Source organism: Coffea arabica, chromosome 7c, assembly GCF_036785885.1.
Source record: "Coffea arabica cultivar ET-39 chromosome 7c, Coffea Arabica ET-39 HiFi, whole genome shotgun sequence".
In the NCBI taxonomy this organism is placed as follows: domain Eukaryota; kingdom Viridiplantae; phylum Streptophyta; class Magnoliopsida; order Gentianales; family Rubiaceae; genus Coffea; species Coffea arabica.
In genome coordinates, this window is record NC_092322.1 from 3,875,836 (window position 1) to 3,903,114 (window position 27,279).

At 35.9% G+C, this 27,279-nt stretch overlaps 3 protein-coding genes across 11 annotated transcripts; all 3 read right to left on the reverse strand.

Annotated features, from left to right (window-relative positions):
- Positions 1 to 3,133: 3,133 nt before the first annotated feature.
- Positions 3,134 to 9,338, reverse strand: LOC113698689 (ATP-dependent RNA helicase FAL1). 9 transcript variants are annotated; one of them, XR_011817673.1, is made up of 8 exons: positions 9,083 to 9,323; positions 8,937 to 8,985; positions 8,671 to 8,808; positions 8,321 to 8,551; positions 6,977 to 7,016; positions 6,545 to 6,642; positions 6,255 to 6,332; positions 3,134 to 3,673 (listed from the first exon to the last, which is right to left on the reverse strand). XR_011817673.1 is itself a non-coding variant. In XM_027218591.2 (7 exons), exons 1-7 carry the CDS (start codon positions 9,298 to 9,300, stop codon positions 6,315 to 6,317), a joined length of 792 nt encoding a protein of 263 aa, XP_027074392.2. In that variant the 5' UTR covers positions 9,301 to 9,323; the 3' UTR covers positions 6,254 to 6,314. The 9 variants fall into 9 exon arrangements, 2 of the variants coding, with proteins under 2 accessions (XP_027074392.2, XP_071913325.1); XR_011817670.1 differs by lacking the exon at positions 3,134 to 3,673 and adding an exon at positions 4,384 to 4,780 and having other exon boundaries at positions 9,083 to 9,322; XR_011817672.1 differs by lacking the exon at positions 3,134 to 3,673 and adding an exon at positions 5,485 to 5,752.
- A 499-nt stretch (positions 9,339 to 9,837) lies between these two features.
- Positions 9,838 to 14,063, reverse strand: LOC113698688 (heat shock factor protein HSF24). The gene is made up of 2 exons (XM_027218585.2): positions 13,267 to 14,063; positions 9,838 to 10,904 (listed from the first exon to the last, which is right to left on the reverse strand). The coding sequence occupies exons 1-2, from the start codon at positions 13,468 to 13,470 to the stop codon at positions 10,194 to 10,196; spliced, it is 915 nt and encodes a 304-aa protein (XP_027074386.1). The 5' UTR covers positions 13,471 to 14,063; the 3' UTR covers positions 9,838 to 10,193.
- A 10,643-nt stretch (positions 14,064 to 24,706) lies between these two features.
- On the reverse strand, positions 24,707 to 26,251 carry LOC113699156 (uncharacterized). The gene is made up of 2 exons (XM_027219298.2): positions 25,688 to 26,251; positions 24,707 to 25,318 (listed from the first exon to the last, which is right to left on the reverse strand). The coding sequence occupies exons 1-2, from the start codon at positions 26,133 to 26,135 to the stop codon at positions 25,236 to 25,238; spliced, it is 531 nt and encodes a 176-aa protein (XP_027075099.2). The 5' UTR covers positions 26,136 to 26,251; the 3' UTR covers positions 24,707 to 25,235.
- Positions 26,252 to 27,279: the final 1,028 nt, after the last annotated feature.

Here is a 27,279-nt window from a genome sequence, read left to right on the forward strand (position 1 = left end):
CCCTAGCATTTCCTCCAACAAAAAAAAATTAATAACAAAGGCCCCAGGCGACAAACGTAACGGAAAGGTTTGAGCTTTAAAGTTGCATCAGTTCATCCAGACAGGAGACCTAAATCCGTGCACTGGGATGGACGCCAAAACAAGTGAGAAATAGATTCACCCTAAACGCACTCAAGAAACCTGAATTCAGAATTAACTGGCAGCCTAGCAAAGTTTCCTGCATCACTTGTTTTCGCCACAAAAGATATACATAAAAACTTTATCCAAATATTTACGACAAAAGATTCTCTCTCTCCTCTAACTTCTCTTTTTAATGGCTAAAATACACCTATCGTGCAAAATTTGATGCCACTGTCAAGTACAAGTTCTCTTGAAAATATGAAAACTAATTTTTCTTATTTCAACAATTTCTTGCCGTTGTTTGAATTTTTTGCTAACCAATTATAATCGTTAAGACAAATTGATGGGCAAGATAACCAATATTTATAAAGAAATAAAATACGGATAAAGGGTTTGTCCAATATTATATTGACCGCAAGAGCTTAAATTTGCATTATGTTAGGATGTTATTGCGAGTTTATCCCATTGGCAATTCCTATCCTCTACTTTTAGGGTACCAAAATACAACAAGCCGTACAATGATTCAAAACTTAGAAGTAAGCTTGTTAAAATAGAGAGAAAAGATTACAAATTTGATTTGACGAGAGAGATTGCACGGTAATATTTGCTTAGTTAGTTGAAATTTAATTGATTGTACCCAATTACTCGATCCATCCATCAATTCTTTTCAGTTAAATATTCTTTCTTACAATTTCCTTGTGAGATTCAGTTTTTATTATTCTCTTGTAAGATTTGAAAATTTTCATAAATCTGATTTTTTTTAGATCTAGAATTTCTCACATATATTATGGCATATTTAAATTTCTCTTTGTAGCAAATTTTATGTTAGAAGGACCCCCAGATGCATTGGGTTTCAGTGATTCATCCAAGTAGAAGATAGTTTTGAAGCTTCAATTTTATCCTTATGTTTGTTAATTTTTCAAATCTATTGTCACAATTAATTTTCAAATCTATATATGCGTGTTGGTGTTTTGATATATTTTATGCCAGCAGTGCAATATTGCAATTAAATTATACTCTAAAATTATTAATTACACGTTAAGCTTTAACATTGGCACAAAATATACAAGTGAAAACAAATACCTTTAAAAAAAAAAAAGTGACAACAAATACATTAAGTCCTCGTTACCATTGTAAAACCAACCTCTTTTCACTTTTCTCATTCATACTCAACTAGTATTTTGACCCGTGCATAGCACGGGATTATATTTCAAATCAAAATAATATTGTATATCTTTATATATTATGGTACAGAATAATATATATATATAGACTAAAAATTTTAAAGAAGTGTATGCTTGACATATTGAAAAAATTTTAATTTATAATGATTTACATGATAGATGAATTGTTAACACATTTAAGGAGATGGTTAGGTTGGGTGGTAAGGTATAAAGAGTTTTCTTTAAAAAAAAATCAATTTAGCAGTACCTGACAAAACATCTTATGTTATATCCATATATCAAAACTTATAATATAAAAAAATTATAACCAATTTATTTTCTTCCATTTTTAGAAAAAAAAAATCTTTCTCCTATCTTGTACCGCTAAGATTGTTGACTGTATTTAGATTAGCATTTTTCATAAATTTTAACGTATATTAAAAGAAATCTCTGTAATATATGTTTTTAGAGTTCTCAAAATTATTAAAAATCACCATCATTTCCCTCTTCTCTTATCCGCCGGCTAGTCATGAGATGCCTCCTTGACTTTCGTATTTTCTATCATGGTACCACTCTTTCTGTTGTTTTTTTTTTTTTTTTTTGGTCATATCTCGACAATCCCCTTTTTTCTTCTCTCCTTTTTCCGCCCATCCTTGTAACCCACATTTTTTCTTCAACCTTTCTCGCCACTTTTCAACTCTTCACCATTTTTTTCCCTCCCTTCTCCCCACATACCCAATCTCTAAATTCATATCCCTGCGATCCAATATATTTAACTTTATCTATCATAATGAAAATATAAATTTAAAAATTGATTTCAATGGTTGCAATTATTAATATCTAAAAATGAAAATGAAAATGAAAACTGATAATATCTATAATATCCTCAAGTACTACAATCAATATGTATATGTATATATATTTAATATAGAAAATACATATTTACATATGAAGACAACAACAAGAATACATAAAATAATTAATGATACCAAAAGTTATCCTTAGTGTTTAGGTTTTGCACTCTTATTCAAATCTAATCAGGGTCAAATTTGGGCCAAATATAAACAAATTAAGTAGTATTTTAGAGTCGAATGTTCTATATTTTTCTCTTTATCTATAATGTTACTTTTTAAAATTTTTTGGTAGAATTGGTGTTGTTATTATCATTATTTTTATCAAAAATGAATATTTAAAAAAAATTTCCAAGTTAAAAGGCCAGCACTACTTTGTTTTTTATTTAGTGATTTCATGAATGGTACCATTCTTGATTTTTTAAATCCTTCTTTTTTGTTTTCTATTTAATTTTGCTCTTTTACTTAGCATTAATAAGTTAAAAGATAAAGTATTATCATTTCTTTTTTACTTTTACTAAGTTTGGCAATGTTTTCTCTTTATTTACCCTCCACTAATAAACTTCAAACCAACTTCCTATATAAGTGGAGCCACTTCTTACTTATTTAAATTAGAAAGGCGTGGAAGCCACTTCTTACTTAGAAAAATGTTATTTGCACTCAAATTTTTATTATTTGCAATTCCACCATTTATTTTATCATATAATCTAATTAATGAAAACTATATGATCAAAATGATTATTGAAGTGTGAATAACAAAATGGAGTGTAAATAATTTTACTTATTTAAATTAAAAAGAAAGCATGAAAGGGTGTTATATTTGTTATCTCTTGTTATAGTCTTATGGAAGTTTTAATTGAAGTATAATCATTAATAACACAAGGCAATTGAAGACGTGATAGGTTGAAATTCCAATATGATATCATGCACGTTAACCAACAGTTTCAAATAAAATAATTTTAAAAAGTAACCAACAATTTCAAATGTGAGGAGTAGATGTGGAAGTTAAGAGAAATATATTTTATAAATTAAATTAAAAGTGAAATGCTAGACAAATAGAATTGGTAGTGGGAAAATATGTGGAGGCTTGTTGCTAAAAATCCCTTCTCAAATTTATATAGATATAGATTATTTACGTACGATTCTAAAATATTGGATTGATGTCAAACCTCCTTTGTTGTCACAAATCCAGATATTAAAGGGTACATCTTCTGTCTTCCACCACACTACTCTCTCCGCACCAATAGACGTCCAGGGTCCAGTCTCACTCCCGACACCCCAAAGTAGGTCAGCCAGGTCCTTGAAAAGTGATGTATCATCCTCCAGAATGGCATTCCCTAAAATACGACAATAACATTTGCAAAGTCCTTTGGACATTCTTTCGAGGAGAATCATGGAATACGAGTCACCTACTATCCTAGAAGGCAGGGACCATTTCTCGTCTACGCTCTTTCCGCCTCCTTTCTTCCCATCCGTTTGACGCGATGTTCATCTAAGAGTATCTACTGCTCCATCTCGAAGAGGGAGAGAAGCTTATTTCTGGAAATAGCCGAGCAATAACGCAAAATTTTCACGTCAGCTTTACTGTTCTCATCATGGAAACTAAGAACTGATTTGGTGCCTAAATTGATTGCAACATTCAATTCATGTCGCGAGAGCTGGGACCATGGGCTGAATGCTGATGCTATGGGAAGATGGATATATCAACACAACAAAGTAAAAGGCTTGTGGCTGGAAGGTTCCAATCATCCAATACCATGGGGTATTATTGATCTTTTATACGAGTGTTATGAAGAAAAGCCCCCGCTGCCAATCTCCAGAAGCTTTAGTTCTCTACCGACTTCAACTTTACTTCTAATTCAAGACAGAGAGAAACTGCTGGGATCAATCATGGTATGGTGAATTTTTAAGGATGATATCCAGCCATCTAATGAGTTGATAAGGATACCACAGACCATAGGTTCCAAATATTCGAATCTTCCCGCACCCTAGTTCTATCTAAGAGAAAAGGAAAATCTAACATCAACATACTAAATAGGCACCAACATGGGCAAGCTTTCACCTAATTATTTTTTTGCTCTGACAGCAGCAAAGATCTTCTTCAGCTCAAATGTGTTGTAGCTAAACATAGCAAGTACATATTTGGCACCATTATGGATCAGACAATTTCAGAAAGAAAAAGTCAACCAGCTGGAAAAACCGCCTAGCACATAAAATATTTGCAAAAATAATAGCTCATCCGGAAGTGATTGCGGCAATATCAAATACTTGTGCCATGTGCTCGCTCAAATTGATCAGGCAGCTTCTAATGGTGATTTACACCATGAGTGACTACTATCAGCTTAATATTCAATGACTAAATATAACCAGTTCTGCCTAACTTCAGTCTATCGGTTACTGTTAATTTCAATTTAGCATTCATTGTAATGATATACCTCCAAGATAACTGGTGAGGCAAAAAGCAAAATACTTGACTAGAACAATCCACTTTACTACTAATGTCAAATCTTGAGATTCCATTGCTTTTTCCAGTCCAGGATGGAATCCTCTTATCGCTAGAATTTGTCCAGTACAGGCCACCACAATGGTATAATTCATTGTAGGACAATGGAAGATAAACTTGTCCTCTTATAGGATTCAGTTCTCCTAAAAAAAAAAAAAGGAAGAAGAAGAAGAAGGAAGGTTTAGAAGATCTCATCTTTAATCACCTATCATCTTCCTAAGACAGAAACTTGAAAGAAGCATTTCTTTAACCTTTATGTCAAAAATTCCACTTCAATATAGCAAACAAAAAAGGACGGAAACTTTTTATGGATACGAGTAAATGCATATATCTGATGCTACCAAACACCTTTATGCCCTGAGAAAGAGAACACAAAGGAAACCTACAGCCCAAAGAAGGGACCATGCCCGACCCATAAATCCAGCTCCAGAACATGGAACTATAATTGAGTTCAGCCTAAAGTGGGCCAATTACTGATGTTTATTAGAGGATTGTGCAAGTAATCTGCATTCTGAGTAAAGAACATGGTCCCAACCAACTTCATTCTGTATCATGACAGCAAAAGAATGTGGAGCCTAACATGTCTAAAAACGATAATGTTTTCAATGATCACTTCCATGTTTCAAGTCATTTTCTTGGCCAATAAGAACATGTTTGGTAATTTATCTTTTGTTGCCAAAGGATCAGTTGCATTACAATGCCATTTCACCTTAACGGTTTACCATAATTAACTCCAGTAAGAAGAATAATCCATACCCATTGCAAAGCCTATGCCATAGCTATTTATCGCCAGCCAACATGACTGACCTGAGAAAATTATCTGTACGAATAATGGTAGCTGATCTGGTTAATCAAGAATCAACTATTAATTTAACACATAGAAGCACAGAGTTATATTCATTACATACAACTTGCATCCACACTTGTGAAGCATCACTGAACTATTGATGCTGGATGTGCAAGCAAGAATTTTAAATAGAAATAAGGTTCCAAAATTCTGTGAGTATAAGTGGAAAAACAGTACTGAAACAGAAATACTCACAAACATCCCTTCACCTTATTCATAACTTGGATTCTTACTTCCGTAAACATCTCTTTGTCAATTCAAAATCCTCCTATTAAAGGTTATGGATATTAACTCTATGATCTCTTATACAGTTAAAAGCAAAAGTTTGTGTACAACCTTTTTGGTCCATCCCATTACAATTATCTCAGATTCATTTCAAGAGTACAAAACTATGAGCTACACTAAAATTGCTCCCCTCAAGAAGTGAAATGAATTAAGCATTCGATGAACAACCCTGATTCAAACCAATGGTACAAAATTGCAAAATCTATGCCTCCCATTTTTTCCTCCCTAACATGGGAGGCAAAACTGGCAAAAAAGTTTAACCATCCACATTCTTCACAACAAAGTAACAGAAATTATAGGCCACATTGATCCATTTGAAGAGCATAAGTCTGAAGTCCTACTATAGTCTTTGGCATTCCAAGATGGGTGATGTTTTCACGAAGCTCAAACATGGGCTATTCTTGATGCAGAAATTATGGATTTTAGCAACAGAAAATGACATGTTTCTCGAAGAACAAATAGATATTGTTAATTACATTACATACCTCATTTGCAATGGCATGACCCACGTTTACAGCTTTTGACATTCCACAAGCCCACTAACTTTACATCATCTCAAAGATCTGTTCAAACCACAAATAATTCTAATATTGAAGAAGTTGAGAAACAGTGGTGACAGCAATGAAAAGGATAATAAAAAATCAAGAATCAATTACCCATGAAAACAATATGGTTTTTGTAGTGTAGTATATTTCATTACATGTAGGATGAAATGTATAATCAATCCAATCTCCAATAACATATCTGAGCATCATAGAACAGGTCAGAAACTCACATGTATGGGCATCTCAGCTATGACAAGACCACTGCTCTCTTCAATGCTTTTGAGAGTTGCAACTTCACCACCAACCACCATATTAATGACAATCCCATCTGCATATATTTACTAAGAGAAAATGTCAAAACTCAACATACTAATATGAACAACATTAAACAACAGCAGGACAAACTTTTGCTCCATATGGTTGTTTAATTCATGCACAGAGATGAGGAAAAAAGGGAAGCAATAAGCTGGTTCCTTCTTTGGCATTCTTAACTTTGCTTTCATTTTTTCCTCCCTTCCTTTCTCTTCATGATGCCAAAAACATGCTTGCAATTTATTTAATTTGTGAAAGCAAGAACTGGATCAACTAAATGCACCCCGTTCTCCTTTCCATACATGATGTACTCACAAAACGGGGAAAATGTGGTTGGTAGGGGTGTTAACCTGTGGCTAAACAAGTTGCCATACGCCTCAAATAAGTTTCCTGAATTGAAAAAAAAAAAGTTACCTTCCATAGTAAGAAATAAAATGGCTATGGCGGCAACAACATAGAAGTAAAATGACATGGACAAATACATGTATGAGCATATATATTCCGGAAGCCAAACAATTCCAACTGAGATGGAAACATGACAAACAAAGTGAAAATATAGAAGCAAAATTCTGAATAGGGGAAGAAAGTAATTCCCAAGCAAAAAAATGTTCACGCAGTTGTTGAGGAACAAGGTAAAATGCAGTTGTTGAGGAACAAGGTAAAATTTAATTCTGCGAAATACTCTTGTAGCTTTGCTTTTGTCTGAAAATAATCTCAATCATTCAAGTGAAATATAGTAGACACTTTTTGTGTTAATACATTTAAAGAATGTCTCAATCACCTCTTATTTACCTTGTGGCCTTGGCTTATACAGAATGCCTAAACTGCAACAAATTGCAGTAGCTAAATAGCATAAAACTTTCCTTGATCAATCGGCATATGAAGAATGTCTCAGTTATACCAAAATACAAAAGCCAAACACCATAAAACATGTTAAAACTTCAGAAGTACACAAACTTGGAACATCTAAAAAGAGACACCATAATTGATTAGTATCCCAAGGAGACACCTACGTTTACATGTAAACATCAAGCAGTAAAGTTAATCCCATAGGTGATGCATATTGGAAGTCATAGATGCACTAGTATAGAGATGAAGTGGGAAAATTCGTCGAAATTCAAGAGTAATCCTGACAAATAGTTAAAAGGGAATAGACTGGAAGTATACCAAGCAAATAGTTGAAACTTGTTAACCAAATAAGTAGAGTCCAGATACAGGTAAAACTGAGATTTAAATCCTGAATTTGCACATGACATCCAACTAGTGGGAGGGGCTGCGGTGCCTTCAATTCTAATTGCTACATCTTTCCGTGGGCATAACTTCTTTTGCTTGTACGATGACTGACCAAACAAACTTGGACATAGAAACACATAAATCATCAAATGTCACTACTACAAATTCAACCCTACAACATAATTAAGCATAATTTCCTGCCGCCTTTCCTAACTGAACAAAATGCCTTTTTATCCTGTGGTATTCAAAGGTTAAGTCTGACAACTCTCCAACTTACTCTAGAAAGCCTGTTTATCCACTAGATTACAGCAAACAGATAATTTAAGAGGAGTGGATTACAAGTTAGAAACTGTAAGCTGAATAAAGTTCAGAGGCAAGCAACAGTTCCTTGGTTATTGCCAAGCATACTAGGTTCAATATATATCATAAAATAAAACATATGTTTAGGAAATGGCATTGACCTTTTTAGTTGGCAGCTCATAATTAATCAAAACTCGAGAGCTGATAGGCGACTCCCCCATGCCAAGCAACGGCAGGCAAGCATCAGTAACAATAATCATATGAGACTTGTTCCGCTCTTCTTTGTCATCTTTCTTTTCTTCGCCATCGGCAGTGCAATTGTTCCAATTAATTGCCGTTTGCCTGAACTTCTCCAAAATCCGCGGTCGTTCAGCTTCCGCCTGGTCACTATACTGCATCATAAGCTCAAGGTAAAACTTCACACCACTTCATCTCCCCAAAACAAGGAAATAAACAACTGAAGATTCTGAAATCCTGCTAACAAGTAAAAAGATGCATAATGATATAATACCAGAGTTGCAATAGAAATGTAGGAGAGGCGGGAGACGGCGGAGCAGACGGCGTCGAGCTCGTCACGAGTGCTGCAGCAGACCACCATGCGTAGACACGGTTGCCGTCCGGCCATGCCTAATAGATCCACCAAGGTTTCCTGCTTGTTTTATACGCATACGCGCGCGCGCGCGCATACACAAAAAATAAAACCTCAATAGTGTATTTATTTTTGTAAACTTAAATTGATAGTTTTGGTAGAAATAAGTAGACAGAATTGTGTGGAACCATCTTGAATTGGAGCCTATCCACGGCAAGATAGAAATGGCGCTGTTGGCTGCGGTAGCATAAAAACAAAAAAATTTATACCGCTTTTTATTTTAGCATGCTTTGAAAGACAAAAATGGAAATAAGAAACAATAACGTTGAAGTACCTGAAATTGGAATGGGATGGGGAGGTGGATAAGGGAGTTTCGGTTGAATCCATCTTCCGCTGTCCAGAGATGCTGACCGGTGACGAGGAAGAATCTCCGCAATTTTGCCTCGCCTTCTGCCCTGCGGCCTTTTGTTTCAGCGCGGCAACGGCGTCGTAGGTCACTTGGGCTTGGGCCAGGTGATGAGTTTTTAAAGTTTTTGTTGGTTTATAGAGCATAGGAGGGGAGGGTTACTAACTCGTCCCTCCTCCCGCCAGCCTACCCAAAAAAAAAAAGAGCATAGGCTTGGGCCTTTTGTTGGCATTTTGTGTAAACCTTTCCCCGAAAAAAAAAAAAAATTTTGTCCAATTGTGATTTAAGGACAGAATTGACAATTTAGAAAAATTTACTAGGCCTTCTTAGCTTTCCGTGCAAATCAGCCCAAAAAAAGGTGAAATTTTTGTTTGAAAACATAAAAATATAAATTGAAAGATTTGTTTATAATGCAAGTAAATAATTTTTTGTTCACATAATTACTAGCTATCCAAACACACTTAGAACCGTTAATATTCGTGATCACTACCAGAGTATGGCAGCATGACTTCCGTCCTCACGGTGTGTCAGTTGATTGCTGGGGAAAGGAACTCCAGAGCGACCCAGGCTCGAGATTCTCCTCATTTGTGCATACTTTTTTACTGCCTATCATCGAGAAAGTACTACTACAATCCATCCTCTCCCCACATTGAAAAGACCACCATAGCAAAGATAGACCAGACTTTTATCTTAAAAGTGATTTGTATTATAGCTAAGCTGCAAACTGCGACAATTTTTTACAGTTCACATACATTTAGGTATTAAACCCTAGACATTAATCAGAGCTGGATATCCACATTGCCTTCAATTTTCCAACTCCCTTGAGTTACAACTAACTGAATCTTTTTTAAAAAAAATAATAATAAATAAAAGATTGAAAAATCTCCATTATTCTGACCTCACAATCCAACCTTATAGTTGCAAAAGGCCTTCTTGAGCATAATAATAGCACTGCCGCTACTCCAGCTCCAAAATACTACCCCCTCTGTACCAGGTCGTTATTCTAGTACCACTAGCCTCGATTACTTCGACCTTAATTTCAGTTACAAACCTTGCTGGTTTCACCAGCGCATGAAGCTATTCTCATCCAAGCTGCACAAAAGTCGAGTGTCTTGACGTCTTTCCTAGGACGAACCTCAGCATAACCAACATCCATGTCATCCCGACCCCTCTTTCTGTTCTTCTCTGTTAACAAGGTCACACCGAACAACTTCAAGCTCCCTCCGTTCCCATTTTCGTCATCATCATCATCATCGGCTTCTTTGCTGTCAACACGATCATCAACAACACAATTGTTCTCATTAAAATTCATCTCACCCACCGCTGCTCCCTGGTTCATGATGCTGTTGATTTGATCAGGTGCAACATTTACATGCTTGGTCAAGAATGCAACGAGGTCGTCGCATTGTTTCTTGGTCTGTGCAAGCTCTGAACTCAGCATCTGATTATCTTTCTTCAGTTTTTCATTCTCATCGGACAAGTCCGCAAATTGCTCTGCAGATAAGGTGTCCACCGACCCCGGGCTCTTCGAGCCGGGGAATGAGGTTGAGCTTGAGCCCAAGTCCTCGCCGGAATTTGCTGGTGAGGTGGGATTGGCGGTGGTTAAGGACTTGCCGGCCCCAGCTTGGTTTGTGGACTGTGTTGACGTCGTGGTTTTCCGTCGACGGATATCAGTTAGGAGCTCCTTCCGTCCTCGCTTGAAATTGTCGTTGGCAAATTCCCATTTATCGGGGACAATTTTTCGGAAGCCCTAGAGGACAAAGGATGGGAATGTGAATTGCACAAACTTAAACGTATTCAAAATTAATCTTCTGTTCCTCTTCTTCGTTTTTACCCCCCTTCTGTTTTCTACAGTCGATTATTTTCATAAAAACAAAAAGTAAAAAATAAAACTGATGACAGCTGATGTAGTGTAGTAGCACCACAGATGAAAATTCACTTTCTAGCATGCCGTATCATATACTAATAAATCAAACATCAATTAAATCTCGGAATTGCAGCAAATAAAAAAGGACAAATATCAAAGCTAAGACAATTTCCAAATCAAATCCTAAGCTACTTCACCCTCGAACAATTATTACTTGTTTGGATTGTGATTTTTTCATTAAAAAATTTTACTTTTTTTTTTAAACTCATGTATATCAAATTACTATATCGCATTTTACATCTCTGGTGGTTAGAAAATTTATTTTTAAAAAAATCAGAGAGTAGGCATTGCAGCTAAATAATTAATAGCAAGAACAAAATTTATTTATGAAAGATGATTGACCAAATAAAAGTAGGCATTGCAGCTTCAGGAGACGATAAGACCAGCCTTCCCAACAGAAAGCTACGACTTTTTAGACCTAATAATTAATAGCAAGAACAAAATTGACCGGCGCCAAACATTTTCTCCTCCTAAATACGCGCCAAATTCTCCATAAGCACGCAGGTCAGTTACCGGAAAATAAATTTTATTTTTCTCCGCCGTCAAACTGGAAAAAAAATACTTTTAAAAAAGGTAAAAGAACAAACTTCAGGTACGGCTAGGACAGGTTCATTTCAAAAAAACGTGATGCAGACCCAGATCGTGGCACGCGATGTCAAATTGCGCGGCCCACCAGTACCACTTGAGCTGGTTCAGGAAGTTTCTCCCTATAGAAACGGACATTTCTCTTTTAGTGGTAGGGCCCAGCTTCTCAACTGTTCAAACTCTGTTGCACGCAATAGATTGGTAATTTGGCTGGTAGCTTTTCGACACCAAAATGGACCCGCCAGCTAAACCAGCAGGTCCAATATCAATCAAAGCTGCTGCTCCATTTCCCCCCCCCCCCCCCCCTTCCTCGTTTCTTTCCTTTTTTTTTTTTTTTTTTTCCAACTTCATCGTGGCTTGCTTCGCACCCAAAAAAGAAGAGAGAACCCTTTCAAGTCTAATTACCACCTAATACAGGTTGATTAAGACAAAGCGCCGTGGTAAAACAGTCCTATCGGTTCCCACAATTTTCAACGGGGTAGTTGATAAAATAAATGGTCTCGGAATTAAAGTTTTCTTTCATTTTCACCCATCTTTTTTTGAAAATGTTTCGAAGGACAATAACAAATATTTAGAAGGTGCGAGATTCATGCACAAATATCTCATTTAGACACAAGTACCATAACAGCAGTACTATATAAGATACCAATTATAGTTTACATAATACTACGTTGATCCATTGTGGTCCTTTTTTTTTTTTTTTTTTTTTTGAGCAAAGGGCGATGACGATTGAATGATTGAAGTTTCGTCGAAGGCTTACCAAAGATTATTTTGATTGTGTGCATAGTTAAATAGACCCAACCACTTTTGTGTGCACACCCGTGCTTATACGTATAAACTAATCGTTTTACCCAAAGCATATACTCTCTTAGAGTTTGAGGACTAACCCTGCCACCTACAAAAGATTCTCTACTGGCTAGCAAGCGGTAAAATGCAGAACGGATCCTCTGTCATTCCCTCTTTCTATCCCTATTTCTAATATAACATTATTATTATCTTTACTTCGTAAACATTGTATTTAAATTTTTTTTATTTTTTTAAAATTTAATAACTATTGACTAATATAAAAAAATAAAATAGCCTTAAAAAGATAATTAACCTTTTAGATATTTTGAATTTTCAAGTTTATTAAATTTTATGTATTATTCAGTTAATAATTATTAGATTTTAAATATTAAATTAAGAAAATAAAAAAATAAAATATGATGTTTATAAAGAAAAAATAATAACATAATAAAAGATAAGATAGAGAGTTGGAAAGGAGAACCTTCCCCTCGGCCCTCCCCCGGCGGGGGTTGGTAAAATTGTTCTTCAAACAGTAGTACTGCATCATCATTCCCAGCGATTTTTTCTTTTTTTTTTTTCTTCAAACAATTCTCTACTACTCCGAAAGTGCGTTGTTCCAAGTATCTATCTCTCTCTCTCTCGGGTTTTATGTGATCACACTCCAATTCTTTTGATAATAACAGCTAGTCCATTCTTTTTCATAATTTTGGCAAAAGATTGCGAAATGATTAAAGGAGAGCATATATGGCTCGGCTAAAGTTTAATCGCTCAAAAATAAGCAAGCAAAGTAATCTACAGAGATGAATGAACTTACATAGGTGTTGAGCTGACGAACGAAGCTGGAAAAGTTGTTGTGCTTGAAGTAATTAGGCAGCAAATCCTTAGCAAACTCCGCGGTTTTCCAGACCACGAACGTTGTACCGCTTTCGTTCCACGATATTACATCGTCCGAGCAGGGATCATCCACCAACTGATACGTCTTGGTCAAGAACGGCGCCGGAACTGTCCTTTGACACATCTCTTTCTTTTTTCTCTACGCCTCGCCGAAAACAACACGAGTCCAAAAGGGAAAAGAGATACTATATAGGACAACAAAATACTCGGAAAAAGAACTGCTAGTGTAAAATACTCTAGTTTAGGCTTAAAAGAAACTGATGATGGTCAAGTCAGAGGTTGTCTGGGTTAAAAGAAAAACGGGGCAAGTTGAACTCAGATGGAAGAACGACTAAAGAGAAGGAGGGCAGTGAGGAATTCCCAACCCCAGCAGTAAAATCCAGAGAGGAAGACGCGAGAATGAAGGCGATCGTCGTTTGAAGGCATGAAAGTAAAATTAGAATCCATTAGTTTGGGGGGAGGTTTGATCGCTCTTCAGAAGCTGTGTTGCCAATCCGCCTAAAGGACAACACGACCATAACTACTCGGAAAGTCGGTCGTTGGAAGGGGAAAGGAGGAGGACAGAGACAAATATGGGATGGACTGCGAGCGTTTTTTGAGTTTTCTTTTCCAGAGACGTGTACGGGACCCCTACTTTACCAAGATAGGAGCAGTATAATTATAAAAGCAACAAAAGTTCGATCAATGGGTACAAAGACCAAGAAGCAAGAAAGTGGCAATCGTCCGTTTGTTGAAAAAAAAGAAAGTGGCAATCGTGATTGAGGAATAGCCCTCTTATGCAAGTAGTACCACCTATGTTCTAGAAATATTTAGAAACCACAGCCCACCTTTTAGTCATCAGACACCACACTTTCAAACCAAGAATCCCGGCTGCAGCTACCGTGTTTGTTTGGAGAGCAATTTATTATTTTAAATAATATTTTATTTGTATTATAAATATATTTTTTAATTTATTTTTTTATATTTTTAATTATTTTTTTATTTTACCTACATCACATCACAAAAAATGTTATAGTAATTATTTCAAATAATATTCTATCCAAACAAAGAAAAGAAAAGAACGAGAGAGAAAGAGAGAGAGGGAGAAAAAAAAAAGAAAAGAAAGGGTTTGTTTGGATTGCTTCATATTTTCCCAATTTTATTTGCTTACATCATCTTTACAATTTCCAATACACCTTTTTATCTTCCCAATATTTTTTTATCTCACATACATCACATCACAAAAAATGCTACAGTAAAAATATCTCAAATAATCCCAAATAACTTACAATCCAAACAGACCCTTAAGTAATCTAAGGAATCGAAACGGCTGTGCCGTCTAGTGATTGGCGATTTTTTAATGGAAACTATTTATCTGTCAAAAAAAATAATTGAATGTGATAAAATAAAACTAGTGACTGGCTCTGTTTGGATAGCTTACTATTTTTTTATAAAATTTTATTTAATTACATTATAAATATATTTTTAATTATTTTTTTATATTTCTAACTATCTTTTTTCCGGAGCACATTCACTGCTTTTCTCTTTTTGGTTTTGGGTGGAGGGGCGATCTAAATTTATTTAAACGTGGATTAGATTCGAATCCATGGTTTCTTGAGAAGGTTTCAATAAATAATAATTATTATTATTTTGGTTACATAATGGCTACTGCCAGCTTTTCATCTCATCGGCATTTTACCCGTTCCGTAGATGGGAAAGAAAATTGGCGAGGAGAGATGAAAGGTCGCTTGCAACTTGCAGGTGGATACAGGAGGGGGCTATCTGGCAGGCTTTTCAACACACTACTGTAAGTCTGTAACTCACTGTAAATTGAGTATACACACTTATACAACAGAAGAGATGTTATGTTCGAAAACTATTTACATGGGCCCTTACATATTTATTACGTGAAAATAATGTGATGTTCTCTCGTCTGCACAATTTGGGTTGTGTTTGGATTGCATTTTCCGTCATTTTTCATGAAAAAATTATTGTAGCGATTTAATATATGTGAGGAAAAAATGTGATAGAGAAATGTGATCACGGAAAACGACAATATTTTCTGACGAAAACAAGCAATCCAAGCAGAGCCTTGAATTTCAACATTGTTAACCGATTTTGGATCATTTTAATTTTTATTGTTTGGGATGGTTATTTCTAAATTCTGATCACCATCATCGCCCTTTTGTCCTCAACTGTTTCTGACTTGCTTTACCGCGTAATGGCTTCTTCAATCTTTTCTTCACTAATTAAAGCTTCCTGCGTCATCCTAGTCAGCTAGGATTCTACTAGAATGGATGCCCAGTTGCGGTGGAAGGATCCGTCCAAAATTTAGACGGTTAACTAACTTAATTCCAAGAATACTGCTTACTATCCAAATTTACCATTTGAATGATCAGATGGGGATCATGGGGCATCATGATTTACGACATTTATCCTCATTACAATTTTCTTGGGGCATCAACACTGACGACACTCTTCTGCATTAGAATTCTCCCTGTCTTATTAGCACTCCATATTAATAGGGTAAATTATCTTGTATTCTCTTGTGATTTGGTGTTTTACTATATGACTCTCTTATGGTCTAAAAAATTATATATAACTCAACATAGTTTGAGTTAAAGCGTCACTATTAGTTTTTTTTTCATTAAACTAACAGTCAATGGTAAAAAGTCAAAATCAAACTAATAAATTAATGAATTCACCTTTTACTATTTTTTCCTTTTTCTTTCTCTTTTTTTTTTGGGCCTATAAAATATTAAGTTTCTCGTAATGCAAAAGAGGTGGAAGGGAAATAAAAAGTAAATAAATAAGAAGCAAAAAAGATGGAAGGAAACTATACAATAAATAAATAAAAAACAAAAAATATCAAATCTTTTTTTTACTACAGATATCACTATAGATTTTTAAATTAAATCTTTAAAGTTATTTTCTATTTTTATTGCAATTCTTCTTTTTTATGTTTGGAGGAAAAAAATAATAGAGAGTAAATCTGTCAATTTATTAGTTTGATTTTGAATTTTTACTATTGAGTGTTAGTTTTAATGAAAAAAACTAACGGTGACATATTAATTCAAATTATTAGGAGGTTATGTATATGTTTTTAAATCATAGAAGGGTTATGTGATAAAACACTAAATTATAGGGGAATAAAAGGTAATTTACTCATATTAATACTATAGTAATAGTGGGTATAACTGTTTAAGTACGCAGCAACAGCTATTAACCGCTTATGCTACTATGATTCGAAAAGATTAAGGCCTCCCAAGTTGCAGTTTAGACGAGTTTGTTATTGAGGTATAAATAGACAGAGGTATGGCCTAAATAAATCTAGACGGAGTATAAATATGTAAAATTGTGCTGTAGAAAAGTAAGGAAAAAATTAATTTATTCTTAACTGGATTGAAATAGCACTTGTGAGACCCGTGGTCCCGTGAAGAAATCTAGCAATCAAATTGTCAAGATATGCTGCGCAATGATGATTACTAACGTCCAAAGCCATTAAAATCACTCGAAACATTCCTAAAATGATATTGAGCTTAGATATTTCTGCAACGCCTTCTTGAAAAAAGATCAAAATCCTGTCGATGATGCTTACGACTTCATAGAAAAAAGTTGACATCAAATTTTCTCTTCATATGTAATGGCACCCACGACCGTCAAAAAAAAAAAAAAAATTTACTCGGTTGAATGGTTCTCTAGTACTCCAAAACACTTTAAAAAAGTGTTCGTACTGATCCAGCCATGCATCTCCATGTATTCAATTTTGACGAATTTTACTCAAACATATGAAGGATGGCCTCTTCAAACAATTGCAAAGATGGTTTGATCTCAAACGCCTACCGCAGTATTCCGACAGTGTCCAATTACATTTTTCACTATCAACGTTTTCAGCTTAGTTTATATATTGGATACAAAGAAAGACACTTCGAATAATCCAGTACAAACTTGACCAAAAAAAAAAAAAAAACAAGAAGAAGCTAGAACAAGTGTTGGACTTTCAATAAAATTTTTAGAAAATTTCCAAGGTTGACTGAGGATTCGAGCTGCCATCTAAGGCTTCTAGAAAGTAAATTGCACATGCATGTCGTCGATGAGTCAAATACCCTTCACCATCCAAATTCAAGATGGAATTATACAGGACAACGGACTTCTGCATAGATTTAATGAGACTTGTCTTTAAAGAGAAATAATGACGGGTGTCGAATCTGTATAATAATAATAATAATATTTAATTATCATCAAAAGCAGTCAATAATTAATTTCGAATATTGAAGTAGGGATTCTAGGTATGCAATGGGTTACTTGATTCATCCTATTTCCCTAGAGTTTGTTTAATCCGATATACCAGAATTAATTATCTGACTAAATTCACAAACTAATAGACAGTGACAAATAGGGTCGTCTTCTCAGGAATTAGGGAGAAATTTGTTTCCTTTCGAGTCAAGACAAATGGGGGGTTTTAAGATTAAATGCTAATGAATTGATAACTAAATAAATCAAACGCGAAAAATAATTAATTGACAAAAATAATTGGGGAAACTTTAGCCAAGAATACACTTCAGAAATTGTTCATGTCACTGATCATTGATTCAAATATAATTCCAATAGTTATCAATAGATTGGTTATAATTGTCATACACACGATAAACAACCAACCTTTCCTTAATTTCTCGATAGTTAAGGTACCACCGTTAATTATTTTTCTAATCTGAAAACAACCCTAGGTACGACCATAGAATTTAATTTCTAGTTTGCACTAAGATTTAGAAAAATCCAATCCTAACTAACAAACACGCTACGAGGGTTTGTTTAAAGTAGATCGTATGGTTTCCTGTCATAAATCCAATTACGCCAATTGCTACCATGATGGAGGTAATCAAATAATTACAAATTCAACTACCCCCAATTAACAAAATAGATTACGTGAATAATTAAATATTGCGCATTATTCAATGATACATGATAGTTATAACAATCAAAAGTAGAAAATATATAAATACCAATAAATAAATGAAACAGTTAAAATAATTTAGATCTCACAGTTATTATTTAACCAAATCTTCAATTGTCCCTTTACTAGAAGTATGAAATTAGTTCTCCATTAATGAAGAACAAACCATGCAAATAATTGTTCCAAGCTTTTCCATCGTTTTTACTTCCAAAAGTCGGCTAAAGAGAAAAAAGTAAAAGACAAGAGTAACTCTTGCTTTTTTGTCTCTAGCCAAAGAGATGATGAATTGATGTCTGCGAATCTTTTTCTCAATTACCTAATTGATTGGTTTTCTAATATCAATCCAACTCTTAAAAAGATTTCTATTACAAATCAATTTCCTCCAATTTTCCTTTTCTTTGAGAATGATCCCCGAAATAAGGAGAGTCTTGGCAGCTGACAAATTAGGAAGTTGACTTGGATTGGTAGATTGCCTAATTTCAATCTCGACTTTCTGGCCTTGAATGTAGGTTCCGAACGCACCACCATCAAATTAACTGAAAATTTATCACTTTTAATCACGTATTGCTCCTTTTCCTGCAATTAACACCATTAACCAAATATAAATAGAATCAATCAATTAAATTAATATTTGACTAAAATCAAAGGAAAAAATAATTATAAATTTAACAACAAATTATGACCTATCAAATAGGATATGTGTCTGTGTGTGTGTGTATATATATATATATATATATATATATAGAGAGAGAGAGAGAGAGACTTATATGTTAATTACAAGGATGATTCAGAAGCTGCCAGTGTGTTTGGATTGAGATGATTTGAAATAAAATAATTTGATTCACAAATTTCAATTATCTTTTTATCTTTCAAATCACATTTTTATCTTACATACATTACATTATAAAAGAGTGTTATAGTAATTATCTCAAATAAATCATTCAAATAAACTTCTATCCAAACAAATTGTTTTTTCCTTTTTTAAATCTCTTTTTAGAACCCTAATGGATTGAGGAATGCAATATTATCTAGTAGGCATCCGCATTTCATAATCTTTATTCAAGACAAGAGGAGTGACTAGTGAAGCCTCAGAATGTGCATAGTAGTAATACTACTACTAGGTCGAGCTGGATGCACTAAAAAAAAAAATCAAGGAAAATGGATTTTATGTCTTCCTTGTAGGAAGATGGTTCTAATATAGAGCAGCATATATAAAGAACGGGTTGTAAACTCTTTCATTTTAAAGTGGAGTTGTAGAACTCGTATAGTGTGGGTGTTTTCCTTGACCCCTTTCCGGGTCAATGATATGAAGAGATATAGGGCCTGTTTGGAACCTGAGTTTTTTGGGAGTTTGTCTAAAATTTTACTGTAGTGCATTGTAGAAGTTTTTGAAAAAATTTTGTAGAAGTTTTTTGTTAGGTGAAAAATTTTGTAAAAGTTTTTGTAAGGTGAAAAACTTTTTTTTTCTTTCCCTTTCTTTTTCTTTTTCTTTTTCTTTTTCTTTTTCTTTCTTTCCTTTTTCTTTTCTTTCCTCTCTTTTTCTTCTTCTTCTTCTTCTTCTTCTTCTTCTTCCCCGTTACCTCCACCACCCCCAGCTGCAACTCCACCTCCCGCCGTCCCCCTCTGCCCCTTCCCCCTCCCCCCGCCTTCCCTCTCTCCCCCGCCGTCCCCTTCCCCCCGCAGCCTCTCTCTCCCCCGCCTTCCCCCCCGCAGCCCCTCTCTGCCCCTCCCCCCGCCTTCCCTCTCTCCCCCGCCGTCCCCCTCCCTGCCCTTCCCCCTCCCCCCGCCGCCTCTCTCTCCCCCATCTTCCCCCCCCCGCAGCCCCCCTCTGCCCCTTCCCCCTCCCCTCGCCTTCCCTCTCTCCCCCGCATTCCCCCTCCCCCCGCAGCCCCCCTCTGCCCCTCCCCCCGCCTTCCCTCTCTCCCCCGCCGTCCCCCTCCCTTCCCCCTTCCCCCTCCCCCCGCCGCCTCTCTCTCCCCCATCTTCCCCCCCCGCAGCCCCCCTCTGCCCCTTCCCCATCCCCCCACCTTCCCTCTCTCCCCCGCCGCCCCCCTCTGCCCCCTTGGCCGCCCCTCTCTGTGCCACCCCCCTCTGCGCCAGACGTAAGAGAGAAAAAAAAAAGACAAGGGAGGATGATGGCAGGGGAGGAAGAGGGGGAGAGGGAAAAAAATGGGGAAAAAAAAAAAGACCGGCACCGGCATCGGAAATTGGTGACGGAGCCGGCAATGGAGATGGTAGTGAGGGAGGAAGAAGAAGAAAAGGGGAAGGGAATTTTTTTTTTTTTTTTTTGTGTTTTGGATATTTTAAGTGTGTAGGTTAAAAACTTTGATAAGTTTTTTGGGGTTCCTGTAGCAAAAGTTGTTAAAAAACTAGTTTTATACAAACTTGGTAAAAAACCAAGCTTCCAAACAGGCCAATAAGTATGATGGGCGGAAGGCCTGGCGTTAGGTTTAAGTTGTAGTCATTACTTGATTGTCGAGGCATAGGGCTAGACAACTACATCCGATTTCCGTCTACCATAAACCATCTAATTCTAACTACCATTTAATGCAATAATTTAAACCCGATTAGATTGAAATGAAATGCAATCGCCCTAAAGGAAGTAATATTATTCTTTAGATCCTAATATTTTCTGGTAGTAACTTTTCCACCATGTAGAATTTACGGGAATTACCCAAGTATGCCACACTGATTTCTGCTATGCATGCAAAAGAATCCTACGTCCACTGTGCTTTCAAAAGCTTCCAATGACCAGCCTAATGGGCGCAGTGATGTATCAAAGCATGGAGGAAACTACTACCCTTTCTCTTATTAGATGGAGTAGTCTTCATATTTTTCGCTGTAAGGGATTAATTAATTGGTACATTTCTCTTAGTTACGGAGGAATGAATCTGCTTATTCAGAAGTTAGGGCTCCCAGAATTCATATTCGAAAAGCAAGAGCCCGTGCCTATTCGGACCACCTGTCTTTTTCCTGCAAAAATAAAAGATAAAAACAGACTACTATTTTCTTCCCTCTTTTTTTTTTTTTTCAGCATATAGATCTCTAGAAGTTCTTGGCTTCCTACAGCAGACTTTATAAATAAGTGTCCAGCCAAGGCGTTATTTATATATGCTTGCATCAATGTAATCTCTAAACCTTTGGAAGAGTTGATCAATAATTAGTGATAATAAGCATCCAGATGTGGACATGAAAAGAATGAAACTTCCAGGGAATGCAAATGGAGTCTCAATCACTCCATTAACACATGATAGTGGAACATTAGCAGATTCCGAAATGGACGTCAATTTCATCACCTATACATGCACAAGCAGCTGCTTCCTTACAACAACCTCGCACTCGTACAATTCGCGAATATAACTGTGGAGGTCAATTGTGTATTTGTCCGCCTCAGCAACGGGTGTTTGGAGGGGGCCCTCCCCAGGATTCGAACCCTGGTCCTTTGGGGTGAGGGTTTTGGGGTTGAAGTCCTGGTAACAATTGACCTCCACAATAACCTACGTAATAATCCCGTGTAACTATAGTAATTGTACTACAGCGAAAAGAGCTAAGCCTGAAATGTTACCGACTTTGGATTGTGAGTTATTTGCTCAAATATATTTGCTTACATTATTATTACAATTTTCAATACACCTTTTTATCTTTCCAATTATCTTTTTATCTCACATACATCACATCACAAAAAGTGCTACAGTAAAAATATCTCAAATAACTTACAATCCAAACACACTCAATTGTTATGGTTCATGCTTTGAGACTGGGTTAAAAGATTCGGCTTATAGGATATTATTTGATCGGAGATTATAAAAAAAATTAATCTTTCCTACACTGACAATGTATACAATGTCAACGTTGAATGAATGACAAATATGTAAATTGTGAATTTAAAATTCATCTTTTGTGCATTTAAATTTCCACTTTTGTGCACATGTCATCGATCCAACGATGATAGTGTGATACAGTCAATGTATATAAGATTTACTCTTGTAGAAAAGGGGATTAAAAACAAAAGCCTGCTTACTCAAGGATCATAAAACAAAAGTTTGACCTATTTAGTTGTCTTTTTCAAATTGCCAGGATTGATTTTTCTCTCTTCTTCTTTTTTTTTTTTTTTTTTTTTTTGTACAGAGTAATTACCTCAATTATCGGTGTAAAGGTTAAGGAAAGTAGTCACCAGATACAAGTTGCCAATTGTGGCTTTCACTTCCATCGTGACCCTGTCAAACACTTGCAGCTGAGTGCCCATTCAACCTATAGTTTGTTCCTCAGAGCATCAAAAGTCCAAAAATGTGTTGCTTTCTTCATTTTCTTTTTCATCTTTTTTGGGTAAACCAGGTGACATCTTCTTCTTCCGCTGCAGTACTACTTAGCTCGAGGAAACGCGTCCAACAGCAGCTCTATACGTATTCGGGTCAATTAGAAAATATAACTTCAATTGAGTGCGTCATTAACCACAGCTAATATTAGTCTAACTTATTAATCATTTAGTGCACTCACAAATTTTTGTTGAAGCGGACATTGTTGAAATTATACTTTTGTATCAGAATATGTTTTTTTTGCTCTTCTCTTACTCGTTACACAAGCATTTTTTTGCCCCTTCCATTTTCCTCGTCATGATTATGGAAATGCAGGCAAATCTTTTGGTCCCTTCCATTTCTTTCTTTCTTTCTTACTTAAATCTTTTGGGTTGTTTTGATCCTCATATTATTTTAGAATTCATTGCGCCTGAAATATTTACCGCTGCTTCGTCAAAGTGGTTTCATATCACTTAGTTGTTATGCAATATACAACATTATTTTTAAGTTTCTATTTTGAACCATTGGATGGCCAGATGTAACAACAATGGAACTCGAATTTTGGGTTCAAATTGGAGAAGTAATAGTCAAGAAATTGCGATGCTTTCAAAGGTCGAAGTCGAACTTGAGAAATTGGTCTGCAGGAATGTTTTCATGTAGTGGTCTTGTAACTTCACATATTAGCTTTCAATTAGAAATCGACTGTGCTTATGGAATCAACACTCTTGATTCTTCAATTTACCAAAATATATATATATATATATATTTTTTTTAAAACTATTTGCACATTACCCTGTGTACAAAAGATTTGCATCCCACCCAATGGAACCCTTTTAACAGTGGACAGGAAAACACCTCAATTCTTCGGGTCTTCTTCCCTCCCTATTCGTTCGCATCCAAAGCAATGGGAACACCTCAAAGATGATGCAAGCATGTTTTTCCTTGATCTGAATATTACGGCATCAGAATACTGTTGAATATTCGAGAATCAAATCTATACGGACCCAAACTCTCAGTTCCTTTAGTAAGCGAAACGACTGCAAAATCCTGGCTTTGTTCATTGCCAATTTCTGCAGTTTCCCATGTCCCGTCTTCTTCTCTTTTGGTCAGAATAGACCTCCAATCTTCTATTACCCTTCAAGTCTGCCTATTGTCTTCAGCAGCCCCCAAAAAAAAAAAAAAGTCAAAAGAACTTCTTAGTTCTTACTATCTTTGCCCATAAAAGTTATCGTGACTCAATAAATTGGGAGAGCACATCAAGTTGAAGCTCTCATCTTGACCGTGCAATCATCAAAATCAGCCAAGTTTGGCGCCTGCAGAAATATTCAATTCTCAAGTTTCTCAGCCTTAGCGGTTAAGCCAAACTGCAACGAGGTAAAATTTATCATCACATTCTTCCCGGGCCGGTCTTGAATTGAACGTGCTATCGCTGTTCTAGAATTCTTTTTGGGCACCTTAGTAAGTAGCCTGCATCAGCAATCTTCGTAATTGGGCCTCTACCATACAGATTAAAAATTTGTCCATTAGGTCGCTATTGCCTTTTTTTTACTTTTTTTTTTTAAACCAAATTGTTATCGACAATCAAAGTTTAGAAGAATCCAGAAATCTACAAACATTTGATGTAAGTGGCGTAGATGGGTATATGTGCGTGCGCGGATTTATAAATTTCTCTGATAAGTTCTAGTCGTCTTTTTTTTTTTTTTTTTTTTTTGTATTTTGGATCAATTGTCAGTTGTCACCGTCTATTCTTACTCTTACTTCTGTTTTAATCTATTTCAAGGGAGTGACAGAACTGGGTCAAAAAGAACCAACATTCCTGTGGACCCAGGTCATTTAGTATTTCAACCATCAAGGTGATTTTGTGCAATTTTACAAAAATGGAATTTCAGTAGAAAACTAGAAATTATTAATTTTCGTCCTGTAAACTAAATCATCGTACACTTCACTGGGTTACAAAAAAATAAGCAGATAGATGCTTGAAGCATATTAAGGAATTAAGTGGCTTAATTGAGCCAGAATGTAGAGAAGATTATTCAAAAGACAGGAGATACGCTGATCCAATCTTAATACAAGAAGCTAGCAGGTACGTTTTACCCAAAAAAAAAAAAAGGGGGGGGGGGGTGGCGGCAGACTTCAACAAAACAAAGGATGTGTATGTTCAATCAAACAAAGGAACGGGCATCATCTTTTCCCACATCATTCATCATGGGGCAGACATCAAAATGAAATCTAGTACCTCAACCCAAGTGGGAAAAGGTAAAGCAGATGCAAAAAAGCCGAAGCAAAGCATTAATGTAATACAGATTCAACAACACCAATCATGGAAAGCAAGCACCCAAATAGTAGCTAAAGTCAACACCTCAAGAAATTCCAAGATCCTTTTCCCATTAGGTGAGGCACTACCGGTATATTAGTACTCCTACACATAACCAAATTACCAAGCAAGCATGCGAGCAATTAATCCAGTCGGTGGACGTGTTGGATAATTTATGTCAATCAATGTGAAACATGAATAGGAGAACTATCATGACTTCACCAAATTTGTTGGAATTTGGTTACTTTTTCAACTATCATGAAACCCTTTGGTTGAACAACAACAAAGACTTCATCTACTAAGCTGTTCATCATCTTCATCATCTGTATCCAATTCATCGTCATCATTCACCTTGAAGATTGACGAACGGCACAGGCAACCACTTGTGCCCACTGTCTCAATCTTGTCTTCACCGTTTGTGGATTTTCACCTGTTTCACATACATCCCAATCAAGATCTGATTTCTATCCAAAATTCCATGCCCAAAAAATAAACATCTGTATCAAACTTAAATATCAAAACAGCTCCAAAAACAAATCAACTGAATTTCGGATTAAGGGTGCTTTCTGTTCCCTATAACGAGAAATGGAGTTTGGATATGTACTGTCCACGAAAGTAGCTCAGTCTTGGGGAAACCGAATAAAGAAATCCAATCCTCAATCAATAATAGTGACAACAATCCACACTAAGATTCACATCCAAAAACTAAAACCAGTAATTGAATTAAGAGACCAAAAAAACATTGAAAGAGATGATCCAAAAAAGCGAAATGAAAAAAAGAGGATTTTGCAATATATACCTGGATCAAAGATGTTATGAGGGCTGTCAAGAGGGGAAGGCGTGTCGCAGTCCGAGGCAGTGGAAGAGAAAGGCAATGCCAAAGTGATATGCTTAGAAACTGTGTCGTTGTAATTCTTGTTTACAGCATAAAATAGTCCATAGGCCGGAAAAGTATCAGACAAACGTTGGTCCATTTTTGGGGAGTCAAAACTGAAACCCAATTCAATACAAGCCTTGAGTTCCTCAAGGTCTTCCTCGGTCACGCTCTTACTCCGACGGTTGCAGCGAATGTCGTGATTTCCCTTCCGCCGCTGCCAAGCCTCATCACGATAAGTGTCCGGAGACCAGGATTTTTGTTTGTACAGAGATGGAGTAGGTGTGGGCACTGGCTGAATCCGCCGGGGCTCCGGTATGAACTCCGTTGGGGGCGGTGAGAGTGATGGAGGAATGGTGGGGTTGTGGGACATGATGGAGAAATAATACGTCTCTCCTCTCACCCAGCCCCAAAGGCGGGGAGACGGGGAGGAGGGGCTTCGGCGAAGAGGTCGATGGCTACCTGGTTATCGTTAATTAAAAAGAAGGGTTGATATGGGTTGAGGGTTTAGTTTATACTGGTCCTTGGAGTCTTTTGTGTGGGGTCTGCACGCTAAGTATTGGTTGGTCCGGCTCATGATGACCTGTTCCTTCATACGTATTTTCTTCATTTAGAAAACACTAAAAAAAAAAGTGAATTCGATTTGTTTGCTAAAAAATGGAAAATGAGGAAAAAAAAAACACACACACATTATTTTGATATTCAAAGGTGGATTCTCCAACTTGAAGCAGAATAGCTCATCATATGTTATGGCTGCGCATTGAGATTTAAAAGGAAAAATGGTACGTCCAAATTTAGGTCCCATCTTTTTCTTGAATTTTTAAAAATATTCTCTTGACAATTTTTCTAATATCACATATACTATATCTCACACGAAATGTATTACTTTTTTTTCTTTACAAAAACTCTAAAAAAAATACGACTTGAACAAAAATTACTGTGCAAAAAACAAATAAGTATTTGTACCCTAAAAAGTTGTGATTTTGGTAAAGTAAATTACATTCTTATTTTGGATATTCTTGTTAAGACATGTTGGATGAGTTGACAAAGGTGCAGGATAGATGAAGATTGTAAATTTGCCAACAATTTTTTCCACCTATTTATCCTTCATAAACATCATGTTTTAATTCTTTTTTGCTTCCTTAAGATCCAATAACTATTAATTGAGTAAAAAATAAATACAACAGTTTCAAAAAAGTAATATATAATAGAAAATTAAAAAATATAGCAGAAAATTCATAAAAAATCTCATTTTTTATGCATTTTAATTTTTTGAGTTTGTTAAATTTTGTGTATTACTCAATTAATAGTTATTGGATCTTAAGAAAGCAAAAAAGAATTAAAACATGATATTTATGAAGGACAAATAGCAATATAATAAAAAGTGAGACAGAGAATGACACGGGATATGGGACAGAAGATCCGTTGCGCCAAAATAACAATAGTGAGGAATATAAATACATCGACACTAGGAATATTCGGAGTCCCAATTCCAGGGCCAATTATTATAATCAGTG